Consider the following 25719-nt stretch of genomic DNA (forward strand, 5'->3'; position numbering starts at 1 on the left):
AAAATATCCCGTCCGCCCGGACTGAAAAATTTATAAGCAAGTAATGGCAGATCTCGCGGGAGGAGCTCGTTCCGTGACACGACCAGACAATGGTCGCGGAGGAGACCCATAAGACTGCGCGTTCACCGAGTTAAGATTTTCAAAAATAAATCTGCGCACTCTACGAGGTACATCATCCCTCGCATTCTATTTGCTCCTATTTTGAATTTGTAATTAAACTATGGGACAATTAGGGAACATTATTTATCACCTGGGAGAGGAGGGGCCGGTAGATTTTAGGGGGACTACATATTTTCATGGGGTAAATGAAAAGCAGAGGAGATCGATCTTCGTTAACAGAGTAGAAAGGGAAAACATAGAAAATCGAATGTTAGTTAACCGCCGACGAAGGGGGTGGGGGATGAGGGAGGGGTTGATAAAAATTTTCTAGAGCTTTTTTGGTGGAGGAGGATCAAAATCCAAACTTTTCAACCCCCCCCCCCTCCTCCCTTTAGCCCCCTACAAGATAACGAATGGGTCCCTTATATTGATCGTATTTTATTATGATACCAATAGAGGTTTAGAATCATGGCACCGAATGGCTACAGGAAGATCACCTCGACCAATGACTCTGCTGAGAAAGTTGGTTTTGTCTCTGTCCTTTTGTTTCAATGGATGAACGATGTCATGAAGACAGGTAGTCAACAACCCTTGGAGGAAAGCGATTTTGTGCCACTCTCCAATGAGGACACCTCACAGTCGGTCACAGATCGTCTCGAGAAGAAATGGAAAGAAGAAAAAGCTAATTCCACGAGAAAGGAGAAAAGGCCAAAGCTCTGGAAAAGTGTTTTGAAGATGCTTTCCCCAAAGGAGGTTGCCTATGTTTATCTCCCTGGCGTCCTCTATGGAATTGGTTCCCTCGTCACACCACTGCTTATTGGATATCTGATTTTCATGTTAATGTCACCTGGAACGTATACGAACCCCATACTTCACGGTTGTTTGCTTGCGGCAGCCATGACTCTGAACACATTGATCGGCAGCCTTGCCATGCAGCACCACGCTTACGCGTGTGAAATATTGGGCATCAGATTGAGTAACGCAATAAAAGGTCTCGTCTACAAAAAGGTGAGCACAGGACTGGTGGCTGATTTTTCCCCAATGGAAAACACTAGTGTTGTTGGCATCCCCTATGAAAATACTCAGAACGCTAAAAGTGAATTAATCCTCTTTAGCCTTGTCGTTGGCAGAGAATAGTTGCTTGCAGACGTCAGAAAATCGTCATCAGAGTTAATTCATGCACTTGAGACTGTGGTCGGTGAAGAGAAGTTTCCATTTGTTATGAAGCATCTCAAAAAAAGCGATTAGGAAGCAGTTTCAAGTGAAATTCTTCGCATGTAAATAGCTCAGCCGATCGATATGAGACACTCACGCAAGGGGCATTTTTCCACTTGTTCCGATTTTGCGTTTAAAAAAATTACCGAACCCTTGTACTTCTCGATTAATTCTGAGTCTATGAGTAGTCATAACTGTTTCACTTGTTCACCATGTGTGCGTGTGTGTTCGTGTGGGAAATCAGTTTCCCTTTTCTCTCAGTGACTTAAGCGAAGTAATCAGAAATTTACTACGAGTTACGGCAGGTATCGTGGCAGCAGTAAGTTCTCTGATCGATGAGATATGGATAGCTCTTTGACTAGATAACCGACTTTGGTTGTTAAAAACATGTTTTAACACACGAAGAAACTCACTTGCTAATGCTTACTGGTCGCTCTTTCCATGATGTAACACAACGAGCCAATATTTTTCGTTTGTAACCAATCAAAACAATATCCCATGCTACTTACCCTAGTCGGTTGAACTCACCTTTGCATTCTAGGTATCCCCAGAGGGGATACAGAAAATACTAGTGTATTTTCTCTTCTTTATTTCTTCGCCTAACGACCCAGTATTTTTTCTAACCCTAACATTTGTTACTAGTGAAAGAAATTTTCAAATAGTGTCTAAATAGGGTATTCAGGAGTCCATTTTTCTACTTTTTTGTCTGACAATACTAAGTGCTTGCTCAAAAAGATTTGCGCAACCTTTCCAACCAATCAAATATAAGACTACCTTAGTGCGCCAGTCCATTTTCAGTCTCGTCAAACTTTTGACGTTGGATTTTGTCTCTGCGTCTAGGGAAGGTTAGGAGTACTTGCTAATATCTTCTGTACTAGCTAATCAGCACGTTTAAAAAGCATCATTTACCTGCGTGGTATACACGTACCATCTTCATCATAATTGGTTTTCACAGTACTCTTTGGATATATCAACAAAGTTGAAATGGTAAATTGGCCACCGTAACGATTACAAAAGCTGACGTTTCCAGTGTTAGCCCTTCGTCGGAGCGAATGACGAATGGCTAACGCTCGAAACGTCAGCTTTTGTAATCATTACGGTGGCCAATTTACCATTTCAACTTTGTTGATATATCCAAACTATTTCGTTACCCCCACCGAAGCAGCCCCAAACAGTTTCTTTACAAACTATCAGCCTTTATTCAACATTACTCTTTGGTTTTCCTTTTTAAGCAGTCAAGTTCTAAATTGAAGGACCAGTCATTATTTGTTCCCTATGACGGAAGAGGGAGGAGGGGGTGCGGTTTGGCTTTGTCGTCACAATGAGAGCTCTGTGATATTCAAATGCTCCTATTCCCCTTCAATAGCCGTCAATCTACAATGGTTTCCCTCTTTATACAATGTTGGTGACAGGTGATTCCCTTTTCTTCCAACTGACAACCACATGATACTCGCAAATTCTTCCAAATCCTCCCCTACCCCCAGCCTCACAAGTGATAATTGCTACCTGTTCTCTAAACATTTTAAAGATGGAAGCCTCTTTGAATTTATTTGTTTTGTTTTATTCTCAGATCTTCCTGCTCAGCAAGAGTACACTGTTAAAGTTTTCAGCAGGACGAGTGGTTGATCTTATATCAAATGATATCCAGCGGATGGAAACAGTAGCTCTTAAATTTTTTGTAATGATGTCAGACGCACACCAAATCGTGGCTGCAACGTTTCTGCTCGCGTATCTGATTGGCTGGCAGGCTCTAACTGGAGAGTTATTTCTCTGTCTTCTTGTACCCTATTACGTCGAGATGTCCTCTGTCTACGCTGCGCTGCGTTTGCGCTCAGCAGCAGAAGCTGATCGTCGAATTTCCTTGACGAACCAAGTGGTTTCTGGGATACGCGCTATCAAAGCGCGTGCGTGGGAGGATGATTTCAGAGGAAAGATAAAACATACGCGAAAGTAGGGGGAATTTTTTTTGGCTACCGCAATAGCTATGTATCGTAACTATCTGTTTACTGGCGTAATAGTCCAAGATCGATATTGCAAAAGACAGTTTGTCGTTGCAATCATGAGCCACGACGACGAGTTCTTGAGCCCACTTTTGGACGTTCACCGATATCGTGCGCAGGCTATAACGCTGGTAAACTAACAGAATGCAATGGATGGTTAATTGTCCTCTTTAGTTTGAATGATTTGTTTAGCCATTTCTGGTCATTTGATGACACTACAGAGAACTTTTTCTTTTAACGTTCGCAAATTATGCGCACTCCAGTACATATGCACGTGGCAAAGAGGACATTTCAAACGACCAGTTCACCAGAGTATTATCTCATGACCTAAAATGGGCAGACAAAACATACAAGTTAAAGAGTTCTATGGCACGTTAGAATCGATCAGATACTTTAGCTCGCTTCTCATTGGCCTGAACGCGTCACGCGACCGAATATTCACCAATTGATATTCCCCAATTTCCAAACCTTACGTCCAATACAGTAAAAGTCTTTGTTTAAAATTTACTTCAAGATGAGGGAGCATTTGGCTGTTATTTCAGAAAAATTGACAAGTTTTTTTTTCACTAAATTGTATCATCGAAAAGTTAACATCCCACACAGTTCATGGTAACTTGATCATGAACATTTTGTACTGCACGTTGCGCAATCGCACCCTTTTGGTGCTAAAATTATACAAATATATCGTCATTAAATAAGTATTTAACTAACCAGAGAGCGCGCAGTTCTTTAGTACTTTCTATTTGTCCGTAAATGATGGCAAATATCTCTTTTCTCTTTCAGACGAGAAATCAGCATCATCCGAAAGAAAAGTGTTATTCTCTCAGGTTTGGCTGCCTTGGAGTATACTTCATGTCCTGCTGTCCGTTATTTCTCTGCTACTGACTGGTCATCATCTTACTCCTGTCAATGCTTTTATGCTTCTAATGTACATGAACCTGCTAAGACTTTGTTTTTCCCTTGATATTGGATATGGTGTAGTGGAGACACATGAAGCATATGTATCACTCGGCAGGATAGAAGAGTTTCTCATCTTAGAAGATTTGCTTTCCATCTCGGGAGATCAGAGTAAAGAAGACAAAGGTATAGCGCTAGAGGAAATGTCCGTTAAGTTAGAGAGGGATTTTACAGTGATAAAAGATCAGTCGGAGAAATCACAGGAAAGCCCTGTCACTGATCAGAGGGTGAACCCATCTGAGCCAGGAACTTTATGCGTGTCCAGTTTAAAGTCTACGGAAATGAAGAGGAAGGACGACCTTATCCTTGAAGATGTGGAATTCATTGCTGCATCAGGAGCCTTGACAGTTGTCACCGGGCCAGTAGGCAGCGGAAAATCAACTCTTCTCTTAGCGATCGCTGGCGAGATGTCAGACATAAGTGGAACAATTAGTCGTCATGGAACTTTTGTGTACGCGCCGCAAGTAGCCTGGGTGTTCTCTGGAACCTTAAGAGAAAATATTTTATTTGGAGAGTCGTACAATGAATCAAGATACACCAGGGTAATCGAGGCTTGCGCCCTCACGAAAGACTTTCAGCAGTTTCCGAACGGTGATGAAACTGTTGTTGGAGAACGCGGTGCCGTTCTTAGTGGTGGTCAGCGTGCAAGAGTAAATTTAGCACGCGCCGTGTATGTGGATGCAGACCTCTACTTGTTGGACGATCCTCTCAGTGCTGTGGACTTCAAAGTGGGTCGACATATCTTTGAAAAGTGTATCAAGGATGTGCTTGGTAAAAAGACCCGACTGTTAACTTCTCATCAAGAGTCACACATGATAGATGCTGACCAAGTGATAATGCTGTATAAAGGGCGCGTACTGGGAAAAGGGACCTTCGTAGAGCTTCAAGATAAAGGCATTTTAAATACCACCATTTACCCACTGTGCAAAAACACTCTTATAGAGAAACTGTCCGACAACACCGCAAGGGATAACGAAGAGAAACTCAGCGGTGTGATGCCACTTGCTACTGATAGTAATGGTCTGGAAATATCTGTTGAAGATCGGGCAATCGGAACGGTGTCAAGTAAGCTTTACTGGGACTACTTCAGAAGTGGCATTCACCCCTTATTGATCATTGGAGTTGTTATTCTGTGTCTTATTCCTCAAGGTTAGCCTTAATAAATATATGTAGTAGCGAGGAACAGTCATTACACGTTATGTTTCGCCTGTGGGGGAGAGGTTGTATCACGGTAAAATTTGAATGACACTCCCCTAATGCTTTGTAACACTCTTATGATCCTCACCTTTCTCATTGGCAGTTAATGGACATTCAATTAACTATAGCTATAGAGCTATAGTTTTCTCTTTATACTCTGTTCCCTCTTGTTATTCCCCCTAAATCCCCCCTACCCTCCCAGGTGACACAGGATGACTGGCTCCTCAAAAATGACAAGTCCCTACGTGTTGCGACAATTATTGGAAACGAGGCATGTAAGAAGTCATAAGTGTTTTAGTTACTCACCGTCTATTTCTCCCTTTTTCAGCATCGATGGTTGCCCCCGACGTTTGGCTGTCGCTTTTGACCAGGAAACGTCCTTCAGAGCAGAAAGACAAGACGAATCTGGCTATCTATGGCTGTTTGGTCGCTGCCTCTTTCCTATTAGGCATCGTAAGATGCTACATTTTATTTTTAGTTTGTCTAAGATGCTCCGAACGTCTTCATGACAAAATGGTTGTGGCTCTTTTACAAGCACCGGTACTTTTCTTTGACTCAAATCCTGTGGGTAGAATTCTGAATCGATTCTCTAAAGATGTCGGCTGCATGGACGAATTATTACCGCTACAGTTTCTATCTACAGTTCAGCTGGTGCTGCTGTTGTTCTCATCTGTTATCGTGCCTTCTGTTACGAATCCGTGGCTTGTGTTTGTCACCATTCCAGTGACGGCTACGAGTCTTTACTTCGCAAGATTTTATTTGAAGAGTTCCAGGGAGCTGAAAAGGTTGGAATCAATGTGCCGAAGCCCAGTGTTCTCTCACATATCAGAGACTCTTGAAGGACTGGACACGATTCGATCAAGAGGCAGACAGAACGATTTCATTGAGGAGTTTTACAGGTGAGTTTGTGCATCTTATAAAGTGAACTTACAGGGTAAGCCTGTGATTTATTTTGGTGCGATTCAGGCCTGGTCCGCAGAGCGTGTGTAGTGTTGGGGTCAGGGCTGGAATTTTGAACTATTATCCACAGAAAATTCTCTCTCGTCTTCTCTCTTTTCGTAATCCCTCTCCAATGCACGAATGCTGTGCAGACTAAACATTTGAACTGTAGATGATATAAGTAAGCCATTCCGGAAAAAATGAAAAATAGATATTAAAAAATACGTCACTTTTTCCGACGATTTACGAGTTTCTTGTTCTGACTTACAAAAATAAAGGACAAAGATCACTTTTAGAATCGTTATCCCGTGTGCGCCCGTCTATCTCGTCCTGTTTAGGTTGAAACAAGATTCTCAATACTTAGTGGTCATGTGATAAAATGCTTATTGACCGAGTTTGGCCACTTAGTCAATAAATACACATATTGAAATTATTATCCTTTGGACAGCCACCAAGACATTCATATCCAGTCTTTTATCATGATGATGGCGAGTGGAAGATGGTTTGGTGTTCGTCTGGATGCGATCATTTCTCTGTTAGTCGGCTTAGTGATTTTAGTGGCAGTTTTGATATCGCAAGACGCCAGTAAGTAAATTTCAGTCCTGCGAGCGCGCGATTAATAGTAGTGATAGAGAACACGCGTTTCTTCGTCCACGAATTAGTTTGAGGTTTTGAACGCGAGCCGACGAGAGATCAGCATGTGGTCTTGGGCCAGGTTCTTGCGCCAAATCCCTCGCAAACCTCTCGCCAGCTGGATTTGCTCATGGCCTCAACACAATTCAAACCATTTGAACACGTGTTCCCGCGACATCTTGCCTCGTACCTAGTCATGCATAGTTCTGCTGCTAAAGGATCGGTTAGTTTCGTACACAGACCTTCCACGGCTAAGCAGTAGCATCACTCACATTTATACGGTAGGATTTAGGCACGAGATCAGAAACCAGTCATAATTCATAGCGGGAGGTACTAATCTTACTTCCTCCAAGATCTGAAGTTTTTTAATCACCCCCTCATCGGCAGTGAGTTTGCTAAAGGCCCTCCCCCCCCGTAAACTCTAGCTGTTGGTGACAGCTGATCTCTACTCCGTTCCTCTAGAAAACCATGTGATATCTCCAGAATCCTCCAACCCCCCCCGCCCCGCCTCTTCCCAACGGACTATGTATGATCCCTTACAACACTCCAAAGTGCACTGACCTTAATGTGCTACTGGCAAACGTGATTGCGTCCCTCAAGACCATATTACCTTACTAATATCTTTAGCATCAACATAGATAATCGATAGTTATTCCATAAATAGAAATACAGTAATCCATCATCAATAATTCTGGTTTTTTTCTTACTTGTTAGTTTTATATTTTCTTATCAGCCTCCGCCGGACTTGCTCTTGCTTATGTCATTCAAACAGTGGCTCTGACACAATACGCTGTCAGAAAATCGTCAGATGTCGAGAATTTTATGACGTCAGTTGAACGAGTTATGGCCTACACCAAACTTGACTCAGAGCCTGGGTACAAAGTGGACAGAACTCTTCCAGAACACTGGCCACGTAAAGGAAATATCATATTTAACGATGTGTCGCTAACATATTACCCAGGAGGTCCTCAAGCACTTAAAAGCATCAATCTCGGCATCAAAGGAGGCTCAAAGATTGGTGTTGTAGGACGCACGGGCGCCGGGAAATCGTCTTTTGTTTCCGCTCTGCTGCGCATGCCTGACCCTGATGGAGAGATCCTGGTGGATGGAATTCAGATTAAGGAAATTAATCTTCAAGCAGCTCGAGGATGTATATCCTCCCTTGGTCAAACTCCGGTGCTTTTTAGTGGTTCGTTGAGGAAAAACTTGGATATTGTGCAGCGCTTCCAAGATGTAGATCTATGGCGAGTTTTAGAGGATGTGCAGCTAAAAGATTTCGTGGAAAGTCTTGAGGGACAATTGGAACACGAATTATTAGAAAATGGAGCAAACGTCAGCGTGGGAGAACGGCAGTTGATTTGTTTGGCTCGTGTTCTGTTGCAGCAAAACAAGATCATCATCTTGGATGAACCCACTGCACACGTGGATCCAGGCACAGAAGAAACAATCTGGAGAGTGGTGCGAGAGAAGCTGAAGGACTCTACAGTAATAACTGTAGCTCACCGTCTGAGCACCATCCAACACTGCGACAAGGTTATTGTTTTTAAGGAGGGAGGGGTGGTCGAGTCCGGAACTTTTGACGCATAAAGACTCAAGTGTTTTCTGTTAGTTTTTATAACTGCACATAGTTAGTCATGAAAATGGAACTACATTCTTTTTAAGTTACCTGGGACGGAAACAGACACTTTAAGAAAACGTACTGATTTACCCGGTCCTGTCGTTAATCTTGCCTGTGTGGAGCCCTCTGCAAGAGGCCTTAAAATATTATGCTTGTAAAATTGGCATATTGTGCCACTAGCATTGTTTGAAGTTTTTTTGCCAAAAATGCTCAAAATTACGCTCGTTTTGAAAATTTGCTATTTTTTATTTAAGCATATATAGCCATGTAAACGGCCATGATAGTTGATAAATTTTTTAACTATCACTCGCGTTTGAATGCTTAAGAAGTATACATATCATATTAGAAGTGTTGTTGTGTAGTATCGCTAAGTATTTTTACGAGTTGTGCCGTTTTTTGACGAACCCGTAGGGCGAGTCAAAATACAAATAACGAGTAAAAATACTCAGCGATACTACACAAAAAAACTTCTTATAACACATTTATTATCCAATACGCCAAATTTTTATTTCAGCGCGGGCGAATTTCGTGGATATTTCTGGAGCACAAATACTGCGTGATATTTGTACTCGTCTTAGGCCTTATTTGTACTCTGCTCACAGTTGAATAATAATATGCACTATTATTGACTATAATCAACTAAGATCAAAGAGTGAATGATAGCTTTTCAGTCAGCAGCCTTTTTAAAAACGGTCTCAAGTCGAAATGGTACATGAAATGGTAGTTCGTTCTCATCATCTGCTGGTAGGCTTCAGTATTTTCCCTTCGCAACTTCTTGACTATGATTCAAAATGCCACCGATATTTTTTACCTCAGCGCGTGCCAAATTTGTTTACAATATGTGACCTCATTGCGTGTTTTTTTCAACTATCATGAACTACCATGAAAATTTTGAACGTAAACATGATGGTCAACGATAGTGAATGAAAGTTGACTGTATAATCAATTACCATGACCGTTTGATGTACACCTGTGCTCAAAAGTACGCTGTTTTTTCTCTTTAAAAGTGCTTTTCAAAAAAAAAAGAAATCCAGTGTCAATTGAGCATGATATCTTTTTTGTTTTGAGTTGCATTCTTGCTCTGATAAAACACAAAGAACCACTTCACTTAATTCCAGATTAGAAACGGTGAATTATTAAAGTGTCTAAATATGATGATAGCATCTTGATTTTTTTTTTTGTCGCCTATGGACGCGCAAAGTGGAACCGAGGCAATTCATACTTCCGGTGTGCCGAGTCTGGTGTGCACGCGAGGGACTCAGTATTACGATAATCTTCTTCCCCGAGAAGAAGAAAAGTACATTGAGAGATACTTTTTTTTCCTGATCGCGTCATAAAAGCAACTCATTTCTTTTCCTAACCACTTCAATTATAAATTTGTTCGCTATTTTTTTCCACTAAGACTGCCAACAGAACTTTTCAACAGGTGAGGTCCTGCTTCAGAGTGTCAAGAGAAAAACCTTTGTTTTTATTTATTTATTTTTTTTTTACAAATTGCTATTTATATTACCCTCGAGAAGAAAGGAGGTAACATACTTTCTTATGTTGTTCCCCTCCTCCCCTCATCCCCTCCTCCCCTCTTGTCCTCCCCTCTTGTCCTCCTCCTCCTCATCCCCATCCTCATCCCCTCCTCCCCTCTTGTCAGGCGTATACGCGCTATAGTAAGTCACGTACCTTAGTTGTTCTGTCGAGAGCTGTAGAATTGAACCGTTTCACTACGTTTAACTTCACTATCAAGGAATGATCGGTATATTGATATGTCAGAAATATCTGGTTTTCATTTTCAAGCCAACCACTAATTACCCTTAATGGCGTCAAGAGACAATGGAGCTATGTTTGAGAATAAAGCAAACAACTTGAACATGGTCAGAAAGATCCACAGTTGGTTGAGAAACAAGATTGAAATGTGAAATTTTGAGGCATTGTTCCATAAACACGGGTGTTACTCTTCCATATAGTATCACTTTCAAAGGGGATTGCTTAATCTAGACATCTCTCTGAAGTTTCTGAGACAAAAGCCGTAATATTTATGATCATTTATGCGTGGTTTTTAGATTGTTCGTTGTCGCCGATGTCACTAGTTGTTCTTGAACTTCGAGCTGCACGACAAGAGGAATTGTTCGTAGAAACTGTTGAAATCCAGAAAGAATAGTCCATCAAACGGCTCAGATTGTCCTGAAAACAGCTAATGTTCATGAAAGTGGCTGGCATTAGTTTGGATGTCCCGTGGAGCTGAAGTGTAACGAGAAACTCTATATTGATCAAACAGACCCTTTTAAGATTGCCTTTACCCAGAAAATCACATTCTCCACATAAATACCTTCACCTCCAAACTAATTCGTTTTCGATCGCTATTCAATTTTTTTTTTTAAATGGGGTTTTAAAACATAGATTCTGATAGGAGTAACGTATAAAACACTTAAAATTTTATGCACATTTTCCTAGTTAACCCTTCTCTTAAATTCATTTAGTTGACTAACTATACATTCAAAACACAATCAAATTCTTAAATATATTCTATTGTGTCAAATTGTAATTTGTTATGCCCCTTTGTGATGAACGAGCGAATGAATTTAACCTAAGTTGTTTCATTCCTACAATATCTTTTCGTTGATTATTCCAAAAAAAACTGACAATTGAAACGAGAGTCAATGCATTTATTTATCAAAGTTGGATTTCGTTCCTGTTTTTGCCTTTTCTTGTTGACATATTGTCGAGCAGCCAAGTTATTTAATTGTTACACGCAATTGGCGGCTTTACGTAAGCACTGACGCAAATAAAAAGTTAAGACAATAACTATCAAAATCTGCAAACTTTTTACAGAGTTAAAACAAGTACGTGCATGCATGCAAACTTTCCTGACCATTTTGCCGGCGGTTGAAAAGATGCTGTCGGGTTCAGACTTTTATCCCTAGCTGAGTGAGGTAAGTTTCATTTAAAAAAATCATGAAAAGGAACTTGAAGTTCTCAGCTCCTGCAAAGCGCAATTCAGAAATGTTTTTCACATCAAAACAATGTAATTCCTTGGCGTACAAACCCTCACGCGGTCTCCAAATAGAAATAAAGACGAACACATTTAGTTTTTCTTCTATGTGATCAAATAGGTTGCATTGAAATGATAAACTTTTCTATGTCAAATCAGAGAGAACTATAAGTTATCAAACAACAACAAACATATGAAACATATGTGTGAACTGCGGTTATGAGACGTATATGAGCACGATCCTTCGCAGTAAAGCACTATTTGAGCAATAGTGAAAATCAGACCTGAAAAAAAAAAATTTCAGGCCTGTACGGGATTCGAACCACTGACCTCTGCGATACTAGTGCAGCGCTCTACCAATTGAGCTAACAAGCCAACTGGGAGCAGGCCATCAAATTAATTCTACATAAACCCGTAGATGATAAATCAAACAACAACAAACATATGAAACATATGTGTGAACTGCGGTTATGAGACGTATATGAGCACGATCCTTCGCAGTAAAGCACTATTTAAGCAATAGTGAAAATCAGACCTGAAAAAAATTTCAGGCCTGTACGGGATTCGAACCACTGACCTCTGCGATACTAGTGCAGCGCTCTACCAATTGAGCTAACAAGCCAACTGGGAGCAGGCCATCAAATTAATTCGACATAAACCCGTAGATGATAAATCAAACAACAACAAACATATGAAACATATGTGTGAACTGCGGTTCACACATTCATTGTTGTTGTTTGATTTATCATCTACGGGTTTATGTCGAATTAATTTGATGGCCTGCTCCCAGTTGGCTTGTTAGCTCAATTGGTAGAGCGCTGCACTAGTATCGCAGAGGTCAGTGGTTCGAATCCCGTACAGGCCTGAAATTTTTTTTCAGGTCTGATTTTCACTATTGCTCAAATAGTGCTTTACTGCGAAGGATCGTGCTCATATACGTATAAGTTATCAGTAAACAGTTTCCTTTAAATGAACGGTTCACGAACTTTCCGTGGATAAGTCGGACAGTAGTAATTGGTGAGTTTGAATATTAACCTAACAATTTCGAAACAATTCGAACAAGCCACGATTGTCGATAAAATAAATGATGTGGTGAAAGAAACGACTATTTTACTTAAAATTAACCTTTACTTTCCTTTCAATGTCCACTTCTTACGTGGCCTGGTAATATTCTTTCTCTTACAACTAGAAATAAGAGCTTCATCTTCTCCTAAATAAAACTCTCCTGTCTGATTTTAATTAAGATATGGTCACTTCTTAAACAACACGGGTATTTCAACATTTGAAAGCAAAGTGACTGAGTGTGTTCATTCACTCCGGAGACTGCCTCCTGCATTTTTACGCATTTTTTGTTGAGGAACTCGGTGATCACTGGAAGCTTCTATCGTTTTTGATTGGAGACAATTAACACTTTGAAAAAAATTCCCGGTCGCACCCTTGTGGTTTTATATATATGATGTTGCCCTTTCTCTAAACATCACGGCAGAATGTTATTGTAACTAATGTACTCTAGTCGTGTACCTCAAGGGAAACCAGTAGGGGTGAGCTGCGGAAAAGAAAAATAAAGAAAGAAAGAAAGTTTAAAATGTTCTCGTGATGGAATCTAGAAGCTTCTAGTTATTCTGGGATACCCGTGACCTCCCCCCCCTCCCCCTCCCCCCCCACCCACCTCCTTTGCAAGCCTTTTTTGTCAAATTAGTAAAACACAGCATGGAGGTCGACACAAAAATCTCCTGAGTACCCTTTGTTTGATACAGTGTGTCCCCACCCCCTTTAAAAATCTTAATTGGCTACGCCCCTGAAACTCTTCAACACCTAGTGATCAGTTTTGATAACTGGAGCTCCGGTTTTGGGCTTGGCTACATCGACATCTCATTAATCGTTCTTTTGATTCGTGAAAGTTGATTAATGTTCTTTGATCGACTTTTTCCATTTCCCATTAGTCCATAAGTTCGTCATGGGAAACTCAATTGACTGCTGTTACACCACTCGTCAATACAACCAGTGTTTCTTCCCGTGCATTCGGTCGTGTTCGTACACCAATCGGCGAGTCTGGTACAATTACGATGGTCTGGAGACTGTTCAACCTTTGATTGACATCATTAAACCCGAGAGGGGTGTGATCCGAAAGTTCCCGAAGACGTTAGTGGACATCAATACCGATAGAGAAATAGCTAGTGCACTTGCACTAGGTGAGTATAATCACATACTAATTTAAAATGGAGTTAAAGTGTTTATACGATTTTCAAATTGATAATTGATTTTCCTAAACCTGAAAGAGTTAACTCAAAAGCTCAATACATTCCTCCCAAAACTGTACTCAAGATTGAAAATTATCTGGTAAATTTAACGCATAGATTCTATTTTTCCTTGCTTCTGCTCCTCTCCTCTTTGAAAAATTTCGTGTGAACGAAGTGTGGGAGCCGTTTTAAGACTGTGGGTAAACTTGACCACCACGAGCGAAAGGGTACACGAAACAAATTAGCCCAGGAGTAGTTTTATAAATAGCGTCAATTAATAAAGATTGTCTTCCGAAATGAAAGTTTTTATCACAATTATGGTTAACCCTTTTACCTGCAAATTAATCACACAGGCCTTGATACACCAGGACAGTTAGCAGCCATTTGTCGCTTTGCCAGTAACTACGGTTACCGCGTGCGAGCTGTGGGAACTGGGTCGTCTTGGTCGCGTTTGACCAGCACAAGTGACATTTTGATTGACATGAAAAACTTGAACAGGATTTTAACACCAAAACCTGCCAAAAGAAATGAAAATCTGAATCAGGAGTTTGTAGATATCGAGGTTGAAGGAGGAATGCAAGTGCATCGCTTTGTGGAAAAGCTTGACAAGGTGTACGGCCTGGCATTACCCATGATGGGAAATTATGCTGGTCAGACTGTGGCTGGGGTTGCCTGTACATCGACCCATGGCTCCGGTTACTTTGCTGGTACTATGGTATGTACGACGCCTAAAATTAATTTATCATTATAGATTTAAGAAATAATTTTTTAACCGCCCTCTATAAAATGTTTTGACCTCTCTCACAGTGGCAGATATAATTGATTTTAGCCTTCTTGGATTTCCTCCTCTTGATGGATTGGTTAACAGCAATTCAGTATTGTAAGCTCAAGTTAATTCAGATTCTCCTCAAATGTTGAATATGCTGATCACAAGTTTAAGTTTAATTAAAGACTCAACATTTTTAAATCTCGATTATGAAGACTTTAACCTTTAACCAAGGTACCCAAAGAGGACAAATTTACAGGATTAAAAGCATAAATAGACATCATAGTCACATGATTATCCGCTCCGTCTCTCAAATCTTCAGTCACCACATTGAGTAACTTGTTTGAGGCTAAAAGGTGAATTTTTACCCAGACGATCAGAATGCATGACCATCTGGTACAATTTTAATCTACGTCACGCATGGTCCTACCAACGCAACGCAAAACATATCGTTGGGTTTTTGTGGCCAGTTTTGTTTTTGTCGCACGAGTAACAACGGAGATTATTTTACTCTTGCCAGTCTAGTTCAGTCGTCGGTTTTCACCTCATTATTTCAACTGGCATTCAAGTTAGGCTTAGTCATGGAGACGAGACTTTTGACCAGTGTCAGGAAAAGATCAAGCATGCACAGTTCGGAGGTGCCCCTGTTGAGTTGAAAAGTACCGATGTTTTCCGAGCGGTAGCTGTGAGCCTGGGTTCGATGGGAATTATTTACTCTGTTACGTACCGCTGTATTTCCGTATATAACATCCAGGAAGAGCGGATTGAGGTAAAAATCCCATGGCCTGGGAAAGAGAAGTTCCATGTGAAACAGAAATTGGAACCCCTGTTTACCAATAAAGCGGAAGGAGAGTTTTTCTCGTTCTTTGTGAATCCATATCCTATGGGCAAAAGGTACGTATTAGAAAAAATAGAGGATGATCATGTAAGCGACCGGTTTTTAACAAATCCACAGTGGCTTAGCGTCGTCTGTACTCTTATCGACAGCGATATTCTTCATCACAGGGATCTAAATGTTAAGGACTCACGAGGCAAAGAATACAAATTGCACTCGCTCTACGGACTCGTGCAATTTTGTGGTCTTCGAAAAATTTACTCCTGCTTATTAACACCAAATTGCACTCGAAACTATGTTATTACCTACCCAAATTGCATTTTTTTCAAATTCAGATATTTGTATGCAGCCTACCTGAAAGGAAAGAGAACAACCCGTCGATCTACTTGCTGCGCCTGCTGTTCTTGGTGGTGTTGTAAAGGTGGTAGAGGATGCGCAGATGTGGGATGCGTGCAAACAGACTGTGTAGCTTCATGTCTTCAGACATGCGCCTCGTGTTGCCCGACTAGAATTCCTGATATCACAAATTGTGGGGTTTCACAGTTCTCTCGCGAACATTCCTATGTGCAGAGATGGTACAATGTACTGCAGTTCACCAAGGGAAACATGCAGTGAGTGCTGAGGGGGCATCAATATTAATCCTGAGGGGGGAGGGGGGTAAAATTTTATGGGAGAACTCATGGTTTGCAAGGGTAACAGAGAAGGTATCAGTCTTCCCCCCCCCCCCCCCAAAAAAAAAAAACAGGGTAATTGGGCGGGGGCAAATAAAACCGACTGCCAATGAAGAAAGAAAAATCATCCGAATGCCACAATGCCTAAGGGCTTCTTCATACGGTCCGGTTGACCGGACTGGCTCGGTTTCCGAGCTCTCGCCTTACCTCTAAATCCTTTTAGAAGTAAGGTGAGATCTCGGAAACCGGGCCAGTCTGGTCAACCAGGCCCATATCAAGAAGCCCTAACTGGGGATCAGCTAGATTCTATCATGACATAACCAAAATCCTCCTCCTCCTCCTCCTCCTCCTCCTCCTCCCCCCTCCCCTCCCCCAGATGATTACCAGTGACCCTTTCCTAGGATCGTGTCTATAGAGTTGATGGAAATAATTAGACTAAAAGAGATAAAGCATGTGCTGACCGGCCGTTTATAACTCAAGTACAGATATGATATTTGCAGGTGAGTTGAAGCCTGAAAGAAAAAATTTCGAAAGCCTCGATATGATTCAAATCTCATTTAATTGTGACCAGACTCCTGCACGGTAAGAAATAATCTGCTTGGATTGGTACCAACATGTAGCTTTGTTGTCTGGGAGGCACCGGGCACGGTTTCAATCTCGTCAAAATCTTGACGGTTTCTTTCACTAAAGCTCACACACAAGGATCATTTCTCTACATGATAAACAAAACCCTCAAATTACCCACCACCTTGATATACCTAATGCCGTTTACGTTTCACCCTTTCAGCGTACGCACAGCTGAATTTTGTCTTCCACTGTCCCAGTTAGACGAGGCATTGGGAGACGTCATCGAAGCAGCCAATCAGTACGCCGATAAGTTTTCCCAGTATTCATTGCTTCCCATCTACGTGCGAATAGTAAAGACAGACGATTTATATCTGAGTCCAGCCAACAGGAAATGCCCGCAAGGGGAACAACACGACCACGCCTGTTACATTGAGGTAGGTAACGACTCAGTGGAACTGCAACTATTTTTTATCGCTTCATATATATTTTACAATGCCAACAGTGCCTTTCCAGAGGCGGTGTCAGTTACTTGACATGTGGTGGGGTCGGGGTCGGGGGGTTTGGGATCCAGACTGACGCCCGCAACCCCATCCCCTGCTCTTGCCCCCAGCTTTCCTAACCACTCGGCCAAACTACCTTCCTCACAATGATGTTTGACTTCTTTCACTGCACAGGTTCCATTTTTACCGGGTGCATTTGGGATCGAGGAATACCATAAGACCGTGGAGGACAAACTCTACTATAAGTATAATGGCCGGCCTCACTGGAGCAAGAACAACCACCTCACCACAGGGAGAGTCATTAAACTGTACCCAGAGCTTGAAGAATGGAAAAAAGTCTTCAGAATGTTCAACTCCACTGGAATATTTTGCAATGAATTCACGCATAACATGGGATTTGACGCATGCATTGAGGATCTCGTAAGACTTAGGAACGAAACGACCATTGAGATTGAAAATTACGGTCTTACAATGGAAGAGGTCATTACAGTTGAACCAATTAATTAAATAGAATGCTTTAATCGCGATATAACCACTGCGATACACCCGGATGAAGTGTTAGATCAATGGAAAGCTGTATAAGAACAAATCATGACTTTACAAATACAGCCGGAAACAAAAACATTTCCCTGAATAAGAGAAGAGCATTCCCATAATCACGCCCTACCTAACAGGATATTATTTTCGGGGTCAGCCCAAATTTTGAACATGGTACAGAATCTCGCTGTTCAATAGTTAATTCAACAAAGCGTGTTCCCAGAACCAAAGTCTAGAAATAAAGAGTGAGTTGTAACCTTGTGCGTTCCACAGCCGCGACACAAACAATTTCCCTTTAAAGAAACGTCACCATTATAATTCCGCGCTCTGATGTTATACCACTAGGCCACAAAGAATTAATGGAGAGATATGTTATCACCAAGTTCATATATCTGATACATAATACTAAGATCGAAATTATGAAAGCTCCGCGGCAGTAAACGAGATACGAGAGATTATGAATTTTGGCGTCGGAAATTGAGAAATATATATATCTTCTCAGATGTTTTGTTGTGTAGTATCGCTGAGTATTTTTGCGAGTTTTGCCCCATTAAAATGTTGAAATTGATTACCAGAAACACACTTTTGTCCTTTTTTCCGATAACATCTCTCGAAATAGTTGTGTATGGGCAAGGCCTGTTCCACAGCCCTGCAGATCTGTTTCTTTTCTCAGAAATTATTCTGTTTCCGTCTGGAATCTCGTCACGATTTCACAGCAGAAGACTCAGGTACCGCTTGATAAGTAAATAGTACCGTATTTTGCTGTCTTTCGTGAAAAGTCCTTCAAAGAGCTAACAGAACACACTATAAAAGGTAAAGTCCCATTTTTTTTCCAAAGTAAAAGAAGGAAGTTTGTTTCAACGCCAAGGGAAGAGACAATATAGCCGTGATGCAACAATTCACCGGTCTCAAAACATGGTGTGGTTTGGGCTGATTAAAGAGTTTCAAAATATTTATATCTGTGTCGCAAGCGAGGATTCATACCCCGACATACCAGTAGTGACTTGCCTAAACGTCAACCAACAATTTCCCAAATTTTCAATCATATTGCATGCCAAATTTGGGAAGAATGTTATCATCTTCGGCTTCATAACGCCCTTACCTTTCCTTTGGCTAGTTTATACGGCCCATTTACTACTTAGGACAAGTATAGAGAGTTGAAACGTAAAAGTGAAGTGTGATAATGCAAATATACGTAGATTTTGTGTGCTCACAGATGAACCGTGATTCGCTTGCGCATTGCACAAATCCTCTTATAGTCGCATTTGTAGTAACTGATTCGGATTCAAATATCTTTCTCTGGACAACGGAGCGGATACAGGATAGAAATTAAGCCTGTGAGAAAGACAAATCAAATAAGTTAGAGTTAACGTTCCGTAGATTATTCTGCAATCAAAAAGTGATTATTTATTATTCAAATTCTTGTTTAGGTTTTCCCGGAATGGGTAGTAAATTTCGAGAACATGACTATTAATAATGCTCAAGTTTCTCAGCTGTTTTTGGCATGAAAATATTGGCAAAAGCTGCGGCCATTGCCTTTTCGTGGGTTTGTAACAAACATTTGCAATCACGGATAATAAAAACCGGCAACGGTAAAGCACACTGGTTGAGCGTCATTGCTCCACTCTGACGAAGGACTAACGCTTGCAACGTCAGCTTACAAACTCTTTACGGTGGCTAAATAACTTTATCATGCTAATCAGTTCATAAAACCACAGTTTTCTTGTTATATTTCCCCACCGACACAGCACCACAGTTTCTTTAGCAACTTACCCTCTTTCACCTCAAGTGGAGTTTTAATCAAACTACAATTTGTGAGTTTTAATACCTCTCAAGATCACTTTCTATTTTCCCTATGCGTAGATTATGGAGAGCTACAATACTAATTCCAGCCAGCCGGAGCAATTGCAAGAAAGCTTCCATAACCAGCGTGCAGTTAGGGATTTTGACAACTGCCGTTAAGAGTCTTAGTCAGATACAGTTTCATCCACGAAAGTTATCTCTCTCGTACTATGGGGCCTTTGGTTTGTTGGAGGAACAGTTCCACGAATTGATGAGCGCGCACAAGGTACCAACATGCGAACAATACGGTTCAAAGGTTATGTCTACTTCTGTGCCGGTCGAGGAAGAGAAAGGCCATATATGGAAGCTAAAGACCATTTTTGTGTTCACCGCATCATGAGAGAGAAGGCGCATGATGTTCTTGTGGCTGAGGTGTCCTCCTGGGCTTGAACTGGAAAGGGTAACCGTTTAAAAGTGACACATTATTCTTGTTTTGTTTTATACTTTCTGTATAACAATTTTAATAATGGACAAAACTGGTTCATTTCGTTTCTCTTTTTAGCATCATTGCGTTGTTTATGTTTTTTTCTTGGAGAGTTGGCCTTGTAGCAAGCACCTCATTTTTGGTGATTGCAGCATTTTATATGGTTACACCTATCCTTAGAATCTTTGCTGCGGTACCTTGCATGATCATAATCGCGACTGTTGCGGTAAAAAATCGTAAGCCCGTCAACTGCGAAGACATCACCACCGTCTTTATGATTCGGCAACTGAAAGATACGAACAATTTGACAGCTGCTGAAAGAAAACTCGCATTTATTCACGGCCAAAGTCATACTATCCTCGAGGGATTTGTAAACATAAGAGAAACTGTACGAATCTCACCGCAGTAACCTGGAATATCTTCAAAACTGAGCCATTGAAAGAAATAAGTTCCAAAAGTTTTGGGGGGTGAAGTTATGAGATCGTCAAGAGCATGAGTGACAGTAAGGATCGAGCAATACATTTTTAATAGGATAAATTCAGTAAAATCAGCTAGTAAATAAGAAAAAATAAGGATTGCCGAGCACCTATACTCATTCTGTTCTTATTAGTTTCATTCTAGTTCCCAGAGCCATATTACCCTTGTTCCGCACAACGGGAGGAGTAAGCCCTGGTATGGAATAATCCAAAGCGGATTTCGAGAGTAAACTCAGAGAGCTTTGGCTTTGCTTAACTTCGCCACTTGATTGGCTTCCAAGGTGGACTATTACAGTCTATGGCGGTCGTCAGATACTTCTGATATCACATGATCACCAGTTCTCTTTGCCAGAAAACAAACAGCAAATATAAAGTAAAAACAACCATTCGAGATGATGGTATCTAATTATGCTCTTAGGAATAGCTCAGTGACAAGTGACCAAGCGGCTGTCAAAGGATTGGGCTCTAATTCTTCGGAAATATCGTGAACTGCCCCACGAATCCACCACGTAGTCCGATCTTCGTTGGTATTTCGCGTATTTCTATGCATTCGCAGCTTTTTACCACAGAAAACTGTTGCTTACGTGACACGTGCGCCTGAGGAGGTTTATTGTGACAAAAACCTGTTGCAAGTCACTTTATAAAAAAATCCCGCTATGCTCTTAAAACGCATCGCAACCATAGACTGGTGACCCTCTCTTAGATATGAAATCACCTTGAAGGGTTTTAAAAATGGTAAAAAATTAAACTAATTCAAGTGACCATAAAAAGTAACAATTGTTCATTCAAAACCTTAGGCAAGGAATACAGATATAAGATGGCTGAGAATAATCAGACTTTTTTATACACCCTAATAATTCCATTTACCGCCCTCGTTCCAATTAGCGCTCCCTACGATGAGCACTCGCCTCGAATTTTGTTTTTCTAGATAAGAGCCCCAATTAAGAAACACATTAATTCCAATACGCGTTCATTTTCCAGTAAGCGCTTCTATTCTGTCTCTATATCCTCCATGAGATTAAATACTTTTCAATGGTGTGATTTTTCTCGTTCTTCAAATTAACCGTCATCGATCTTCTAATTTTCAACGTGCAGAGCCTTTACGACAAGGAAAGTTGATGAAATCACTTTCAAAAAAATGGATAAGACTTTTCTGATACGGACTAGCCCGACTTACCCTCTCCCTCCGGATGTTACTTGGGTAGGGCGGGAGCTCTTGCCATCACACACCCCTGTCTGCGAGCGGTTTGTTAAGAATGATTCAAACCAAGTAAGCGGGGGTCCACGACTGCCATGGCACTGTAGCTTGGTGATGAGGCGTTTGTGGGGAACCTTATCAAAGGTTTTACTAAAGTTCAAAACTGCAACATGGACAGAGCTGTTTTTTTCGGATAGTCTTGGCCAAATCATGGATTGTCAGAATCAGTTGTGTAAATGTAAATCGCTTTGCTCCGAAGCCACGCTCACGTCCGTGAGAATTGCGTGTTGCGTGTTTCATTGCGTGGCCGAGGATGATATGTCCAAGGACTGTTGATGAGATTCACCTCAGTGAGATGTGTGATAAATCTAATTTTTAAGACACAGAACTCCGGATAAGATTTTACAACCGACTTTCTTTAACTTTCTAATGACATTCGAACCTGGATATAATGAAAATTCGTTTTCCGCTGCAGCTAATCATGTTATGCACCTCTCGAGAAACAATTGCGAATCATTTTGTTTAAGCCTTAAACCTTCAACACCCAGTATCTGATTGTTAATCTCCCCCTCCCTTCCCCCCAGGTTTGTCTACACATTTCCTTGCAAATTAGCTACAGGAATTCAGTGTTACATAGCAACTTCTACCTGATAAGTTTAAGTATTCTCATTACCCGTTTACTGGAAAATTTATAAATATTCTGGGGAGAAGGCAAATGTTGATTACTTCTGCCAGTCCAAGGGTTAACTTGTCTGTTTCAATCATGATTGACGGAAGTGTGAAACGAAGTCATAAAGTTTTGCTCAGATCCTGAATTAGTCTAAGGGTTTCGCATCTTATTAAAAGGCTCAGAAAGGCGATGACTAACAGATGAATACCGTCAAGAAATTATAAAGAACTAATAATGATCAAAAATCAACTCGGCTAGTAATGAAATAGTTATCTTACATCGTGAGCCTCGGCAGGGCGATTGAATGTTATTTAACCTTGTTTCCACGTCGCCTACCAATTGACTGACCTCGCTCTCAATTGTGGTCACTGAAGCCGCTGACTACCTATCATGAAGGTACCAACACTTCAGCTAAGGCCGATGGAGTCATGGAGACGAGAATTTTGACGGTGATGAAATTAAGAAATATTGTCTCTTCCTTTGATTCAAATGTGGCATATAAGCAATATAGTTGAAAACTCGTGCTTGACTGGGTCATAGTTTAACAATAATAATGTAAGTAAAGTTTGCTTCGGTCCCAGTTTCCCGCTCCAATTGGCCCTATCGAATCAGGAAGTATGCTTACTGTGGCTCGGTTTATGAAGGGTGTTTTTAAAAGTAAACCTTCCAAGCCCAAATGTTGTTCTACATGGAATTTAAAAAGCAGCGTTGTCATTCTTCGAGTCTTTTGAGTCGCTAGAGGATCTGACGTTAAAGCAGCTGTCTTACAAAACTGTTCTGTTGCTGACCCCTACATCAACAGCAAAAGTTCGTGAACTTTCGTAACTGGACTTGACTTGTTCTCTCAAGAGGGAGGGTTCATAGAAAATTTACACTCCCTGCACATGTCAAAATCTCCAAGCCTGGTCACCTAGCCCGCAAGCTTTTTCCTCCTTCTTTTGCAGAAAACGTGAAGATCGGTGTTGTTCGCAACCTGGCAGCGCTTGTTTAGAGGACAGAGTAGTTGCGCACATCCTCAAAGCTGGTTGTGTCCTATATTCATCCCACAAGGCTATCAAGGCAGATTTTCTCTCGTCGCTAAGCGTTTCAATGAAAGCGCGCCGGTGGAAGAGAAAACTGTTGCGCGGAAAAGCTTCACAAAATCTCGAGAAACAAAACTCGCTGTCTAAAGTCCTGTGGTAATATAGGCTGATATTCTCAACTCCGAGAAGCGGGTGTGGTACATCATAAATAAATTGCATCATAAATAACTACATCTACTTTCCTCTACTAACAAAAAAATGTAATTATATTAAAGTGCAGTGTATCAGAAATTTCGAGAAACAAAACTCGCTGTCTAAAGTCCTGTGGTAATACAGGCTGTTATACTCAACAAAAAAATGTAATTATATTAAAGTATAATCATATATAATATATATCAGAAATTTCGAGAAAAAAAAACTCGCTGTCTAAAGTCCTGTGGTAATACAGGCTGTTATTCTCAACTCCGAGAAGCGGGTGTGGTAGATCATAAATGATATGAAATACTACTCAACCACCTGTCCGTAGCTACAAGACGTAAATGGTTCATAGACCCCGTGATTCTACAGACCAAACTTTCCTTACAGCAAATTTATTCTAAAATATTTCACCACGGGAAAGTCACAAAGATCGTTCTTTCAATACAAAACTGAAGTCATGCAGGTATAACTGTATCACAGTCATTATGTTCTGCAATTTTCACATGCTAAACTTGACCTCCTAAAGCTTAATCACACAAAATACAGCTTTGAAATACAGCGCCTTCAATGTGTGGTTGCTTAGTTCAGGTAAGTTTAACTTGAGTCCCAAAAACAATAAACACAATTTTTAAATTCTACATAAAGATACTGAGTTTGGGAATACTATGATAATTTTGCTTACAATCAATGAGTTAAGCTAACCTCTCATCACATGTTCAAAAGTTATTTACAAAATATTTCAAAATGGAATGAATAAAAACTGTCCAAAATACAACATGTGAAGACCCTCAGTTTGTTTCTAGATGAAACTACTTTTTGCTGACTTTTTTAAACGTGAACTAATTCATGCAAATACCCACAAAAATAATTACATCTTCTTTCCTCTACTAACAAAAAAATGTCTTAGTATATACTAAGTAGTATATACTCTTAGAAAATAAATTACCATATAATTTGTCTTCTCCACACAGTAAGGAATGTAAAACTACCTATCACTTTATACACACTCGACAGAGCCTATCATTTTATATTACCTTAGGAAACTTTGCCAACATAAGGTTTGCATCAAAATAATCATTTAAGTCCTTCCCAGAGCTTTTCCCCAATTCATAAAGAGGGAAAACCCTAGGTACAAGGTCACATATTTTAACTATTCGCGATCGGCATTTAAAACACGGTAAGACAACTCGAGAAGCTCTAACTTCACTGAGCATGCGTAAAGGAAAACTTGTCTGATTCTTTTTTATTCAGACTTGGATACTCGGCTCCTTTGCTAAGAAGATATCTCACTGTCTCTTCAAGTCCATGGCGTTATGCCATCATTCAAACCATCTTCAGTTTTGGACTCAATATCAACTTCATAATAAAGTAATATGTCAATAATGTCTTTGTTGCCTTTGACCGTGGCCCAATGTAACGAATTCCGTCCGGAGTCGTCTGATGAAGCCGGATTAGCTCCTTTACTGATCAGACACTGTACCACCTCTACCTTACCCTCCTTAGCAACCACCTTTAGCGGTGTCTCACCCAAGAAACCTCTTGAGCCAATGTCACTCATGTGACTGACCAGCAGCTCAATGACATCAATGTGATCATCATATATGAGGCCAAATGTAATGAATTCCGTCCACTTTTGTCTCGTAACGCTGGATTAGCTCCCTTACTTATCAGACACTGCACCGCCTTTACCTTACCTTCCTTAGCAGTTACCATTAGCGGCGTCTCACCTAAGCCATTTCTTAGCTCAGTATCAGTCAGGTGACCCACCAGTAGCTCAATAACATCAACGTGATCCCCCCGTGAGGCCCAATGTAACGAAATTCCATCCGGAGTCGTCTGTTGAAGCCAGATCAGCTCCTTTACTGATCAGATACTGTACCGCCATTAGCTGACCGATACGAGGAGCTACCATTAACGGCGTCTCACCCAAGGCACCTCTTGCCTCAACATCAGTCATGTGACTGACCAGCAGCTCAATGACATTAAAATGACCACCATGTGCGGGTCAAAATAACAATTTCCATCTGGAGTCGTCTGATGAAGCCAGATCAGCTCCTTTACTGATCAGAAACTGCACCACCTTTTCCTTACCTTCCTTAGTAGCAACCATTAGCGGTGTCTTACCCAAGAAA

At 40.9% G+C, this 25719-nt stretch overlaps 3 protein-coding genes across 3 annotated transcripts; all 3 read left to right on the plus strand.

Moving 5' to 3' along the window:
* Positions 1-567: 567 nt before the first annotated feature.
* LOC111335145 (ATP-binding cassette sub-family C member 4-like) lies at positions 568-3268 on the plus strand. The gene is made up of 2 exons (XM_022941005.2): positions 568-1107; positions 2885-3268. The coding sequence occupies exons 1-2, from the start codon at positions 568-570 to the stop codon at positions 3266-3268; spliced, it is 924 nt and encodes a 307-aa protein (XP_022796740.2).
* An 894-nt stretch (positions 3269-4162) lies between these two features.
* On the plus strand, positions 4163-9818 carry LOC111335150 (ATP-binding cassette sub-family C member 4). The gene is made up of 4 exons (XM_088751364.1): positions 4163-5420; positions 5797-6367; positions 6856-6992; positions 7774-9818. Exons 1-4 carry the CDS (start codon positions 4232-4234, stop codon positions 8625-8627), a joined length of 2751 nt encoding a protein of 916 aa, XP_088607490.1. The 5' UTR covers positions 4163-4231; the 3' UTR covers positions 8628-9818.
* A 3780-nt stretch (positions 9819-13598) lies between these two features.
* Positions 13599-18013, plus strand: LOC111335147 (uncharacterized). Its single transcript, XM_088751376.1, has 6 exons — positions 13599-13833; positions 14235-14596; positions 15168-15541; positions 15818-16093; positions 16941-17154; positions 17395-18013. The coding sequence occupies exons 1-6, from the start codon at positions 13599-13601 to the stop codon at positions 17725-17727; spliced, it is 1794 nt and encodes a 597-aa protein (XP_088607502.1). The 3' UTR covers positions 17728-18013.
* The last annotated feature ends 7706 nt before the right edge of the window (positions 18014-25719 follow it).

This window comes from Stylophora pistillata, chromosome 2 (assembly GCF_964205215.1).
Source record: "Stylophora pistillata chromosome 2, jaStyPist1.2, whole genome shotgun sequence".
In the NCBI taxonomy this organism is placed as follows: Eukaryota; Metazoa; Cnidaria; class Anthozoa; order Scleractinia; family Pocilloporidae; genus Stylophora; species Stylophora pistillata.

What these genes read in the sequence shown, in the direction of transcription:
- LOC111335145 (XM_022941005.2), top strand. Translation starts at nt 568, where the DNA reads ATGGCACCGAATGGCTACAGGAAGATCACCTCGACCAATGACTCTGCT. An exon ending in AAGGTCTCGTCTACAAAAAG is followed by an intron (nt 1,108 to 2,884) that starts GTGAGCACAGGA and finishes TTTTATTCTCAG; the next exon opens with ATCTTCCTGCTCAGCAAGAG.
- LOC111335150 (XM_088751364.1), top strand. Translation starts at nt 4,232, where the DNA reads ATGCTTCTAATGTACATGAACCTGCTAAGACTTTGTTTTTCCCTTGAT. An exon ending in TTCATTGAGGAGTTTTACAG is followed by an intron (nt 6,368 to 6,855) that starts GTGAGTTTGTGC and finishes TCCTTTGGACAG; the next exon opens with CCACCAAGACATTCATATCC. An exon ending in TTTGATATCGCAAGACGCCA is followed by an intron (nt 6,993 to 7,773) that starts GTAAGTAAATTT and finishes TTTTCTTATCAG; the next exon opens with CCTCCGCCGGACTTGCTCTT.
- LOC111335147 (XM_088751376.1), top strand. Translation starts at nt 13,599, where the DNA reads ATGGGAAACTCAATTGACTGCTGTTACACCACTCGTCAATACAACCAG. An exon ending in AGCTAGTGCACTTGCACTAG is followed by an intron (nt 13,834 to 14,234) that starts GTGAGTATAATC and finishes TTAATCACACAG; the next exon opens with GCCTTGATACACCAGGACAG. An exon ending in TTCACCAAGGGAAACATGCA is followed by an intron (nt 16,094 to 16,940) that starts GTGAGTGCTGAG and finishes TCACCCTTTCAG; the next exon opens with CGTACGCACAGCTGAATTTT.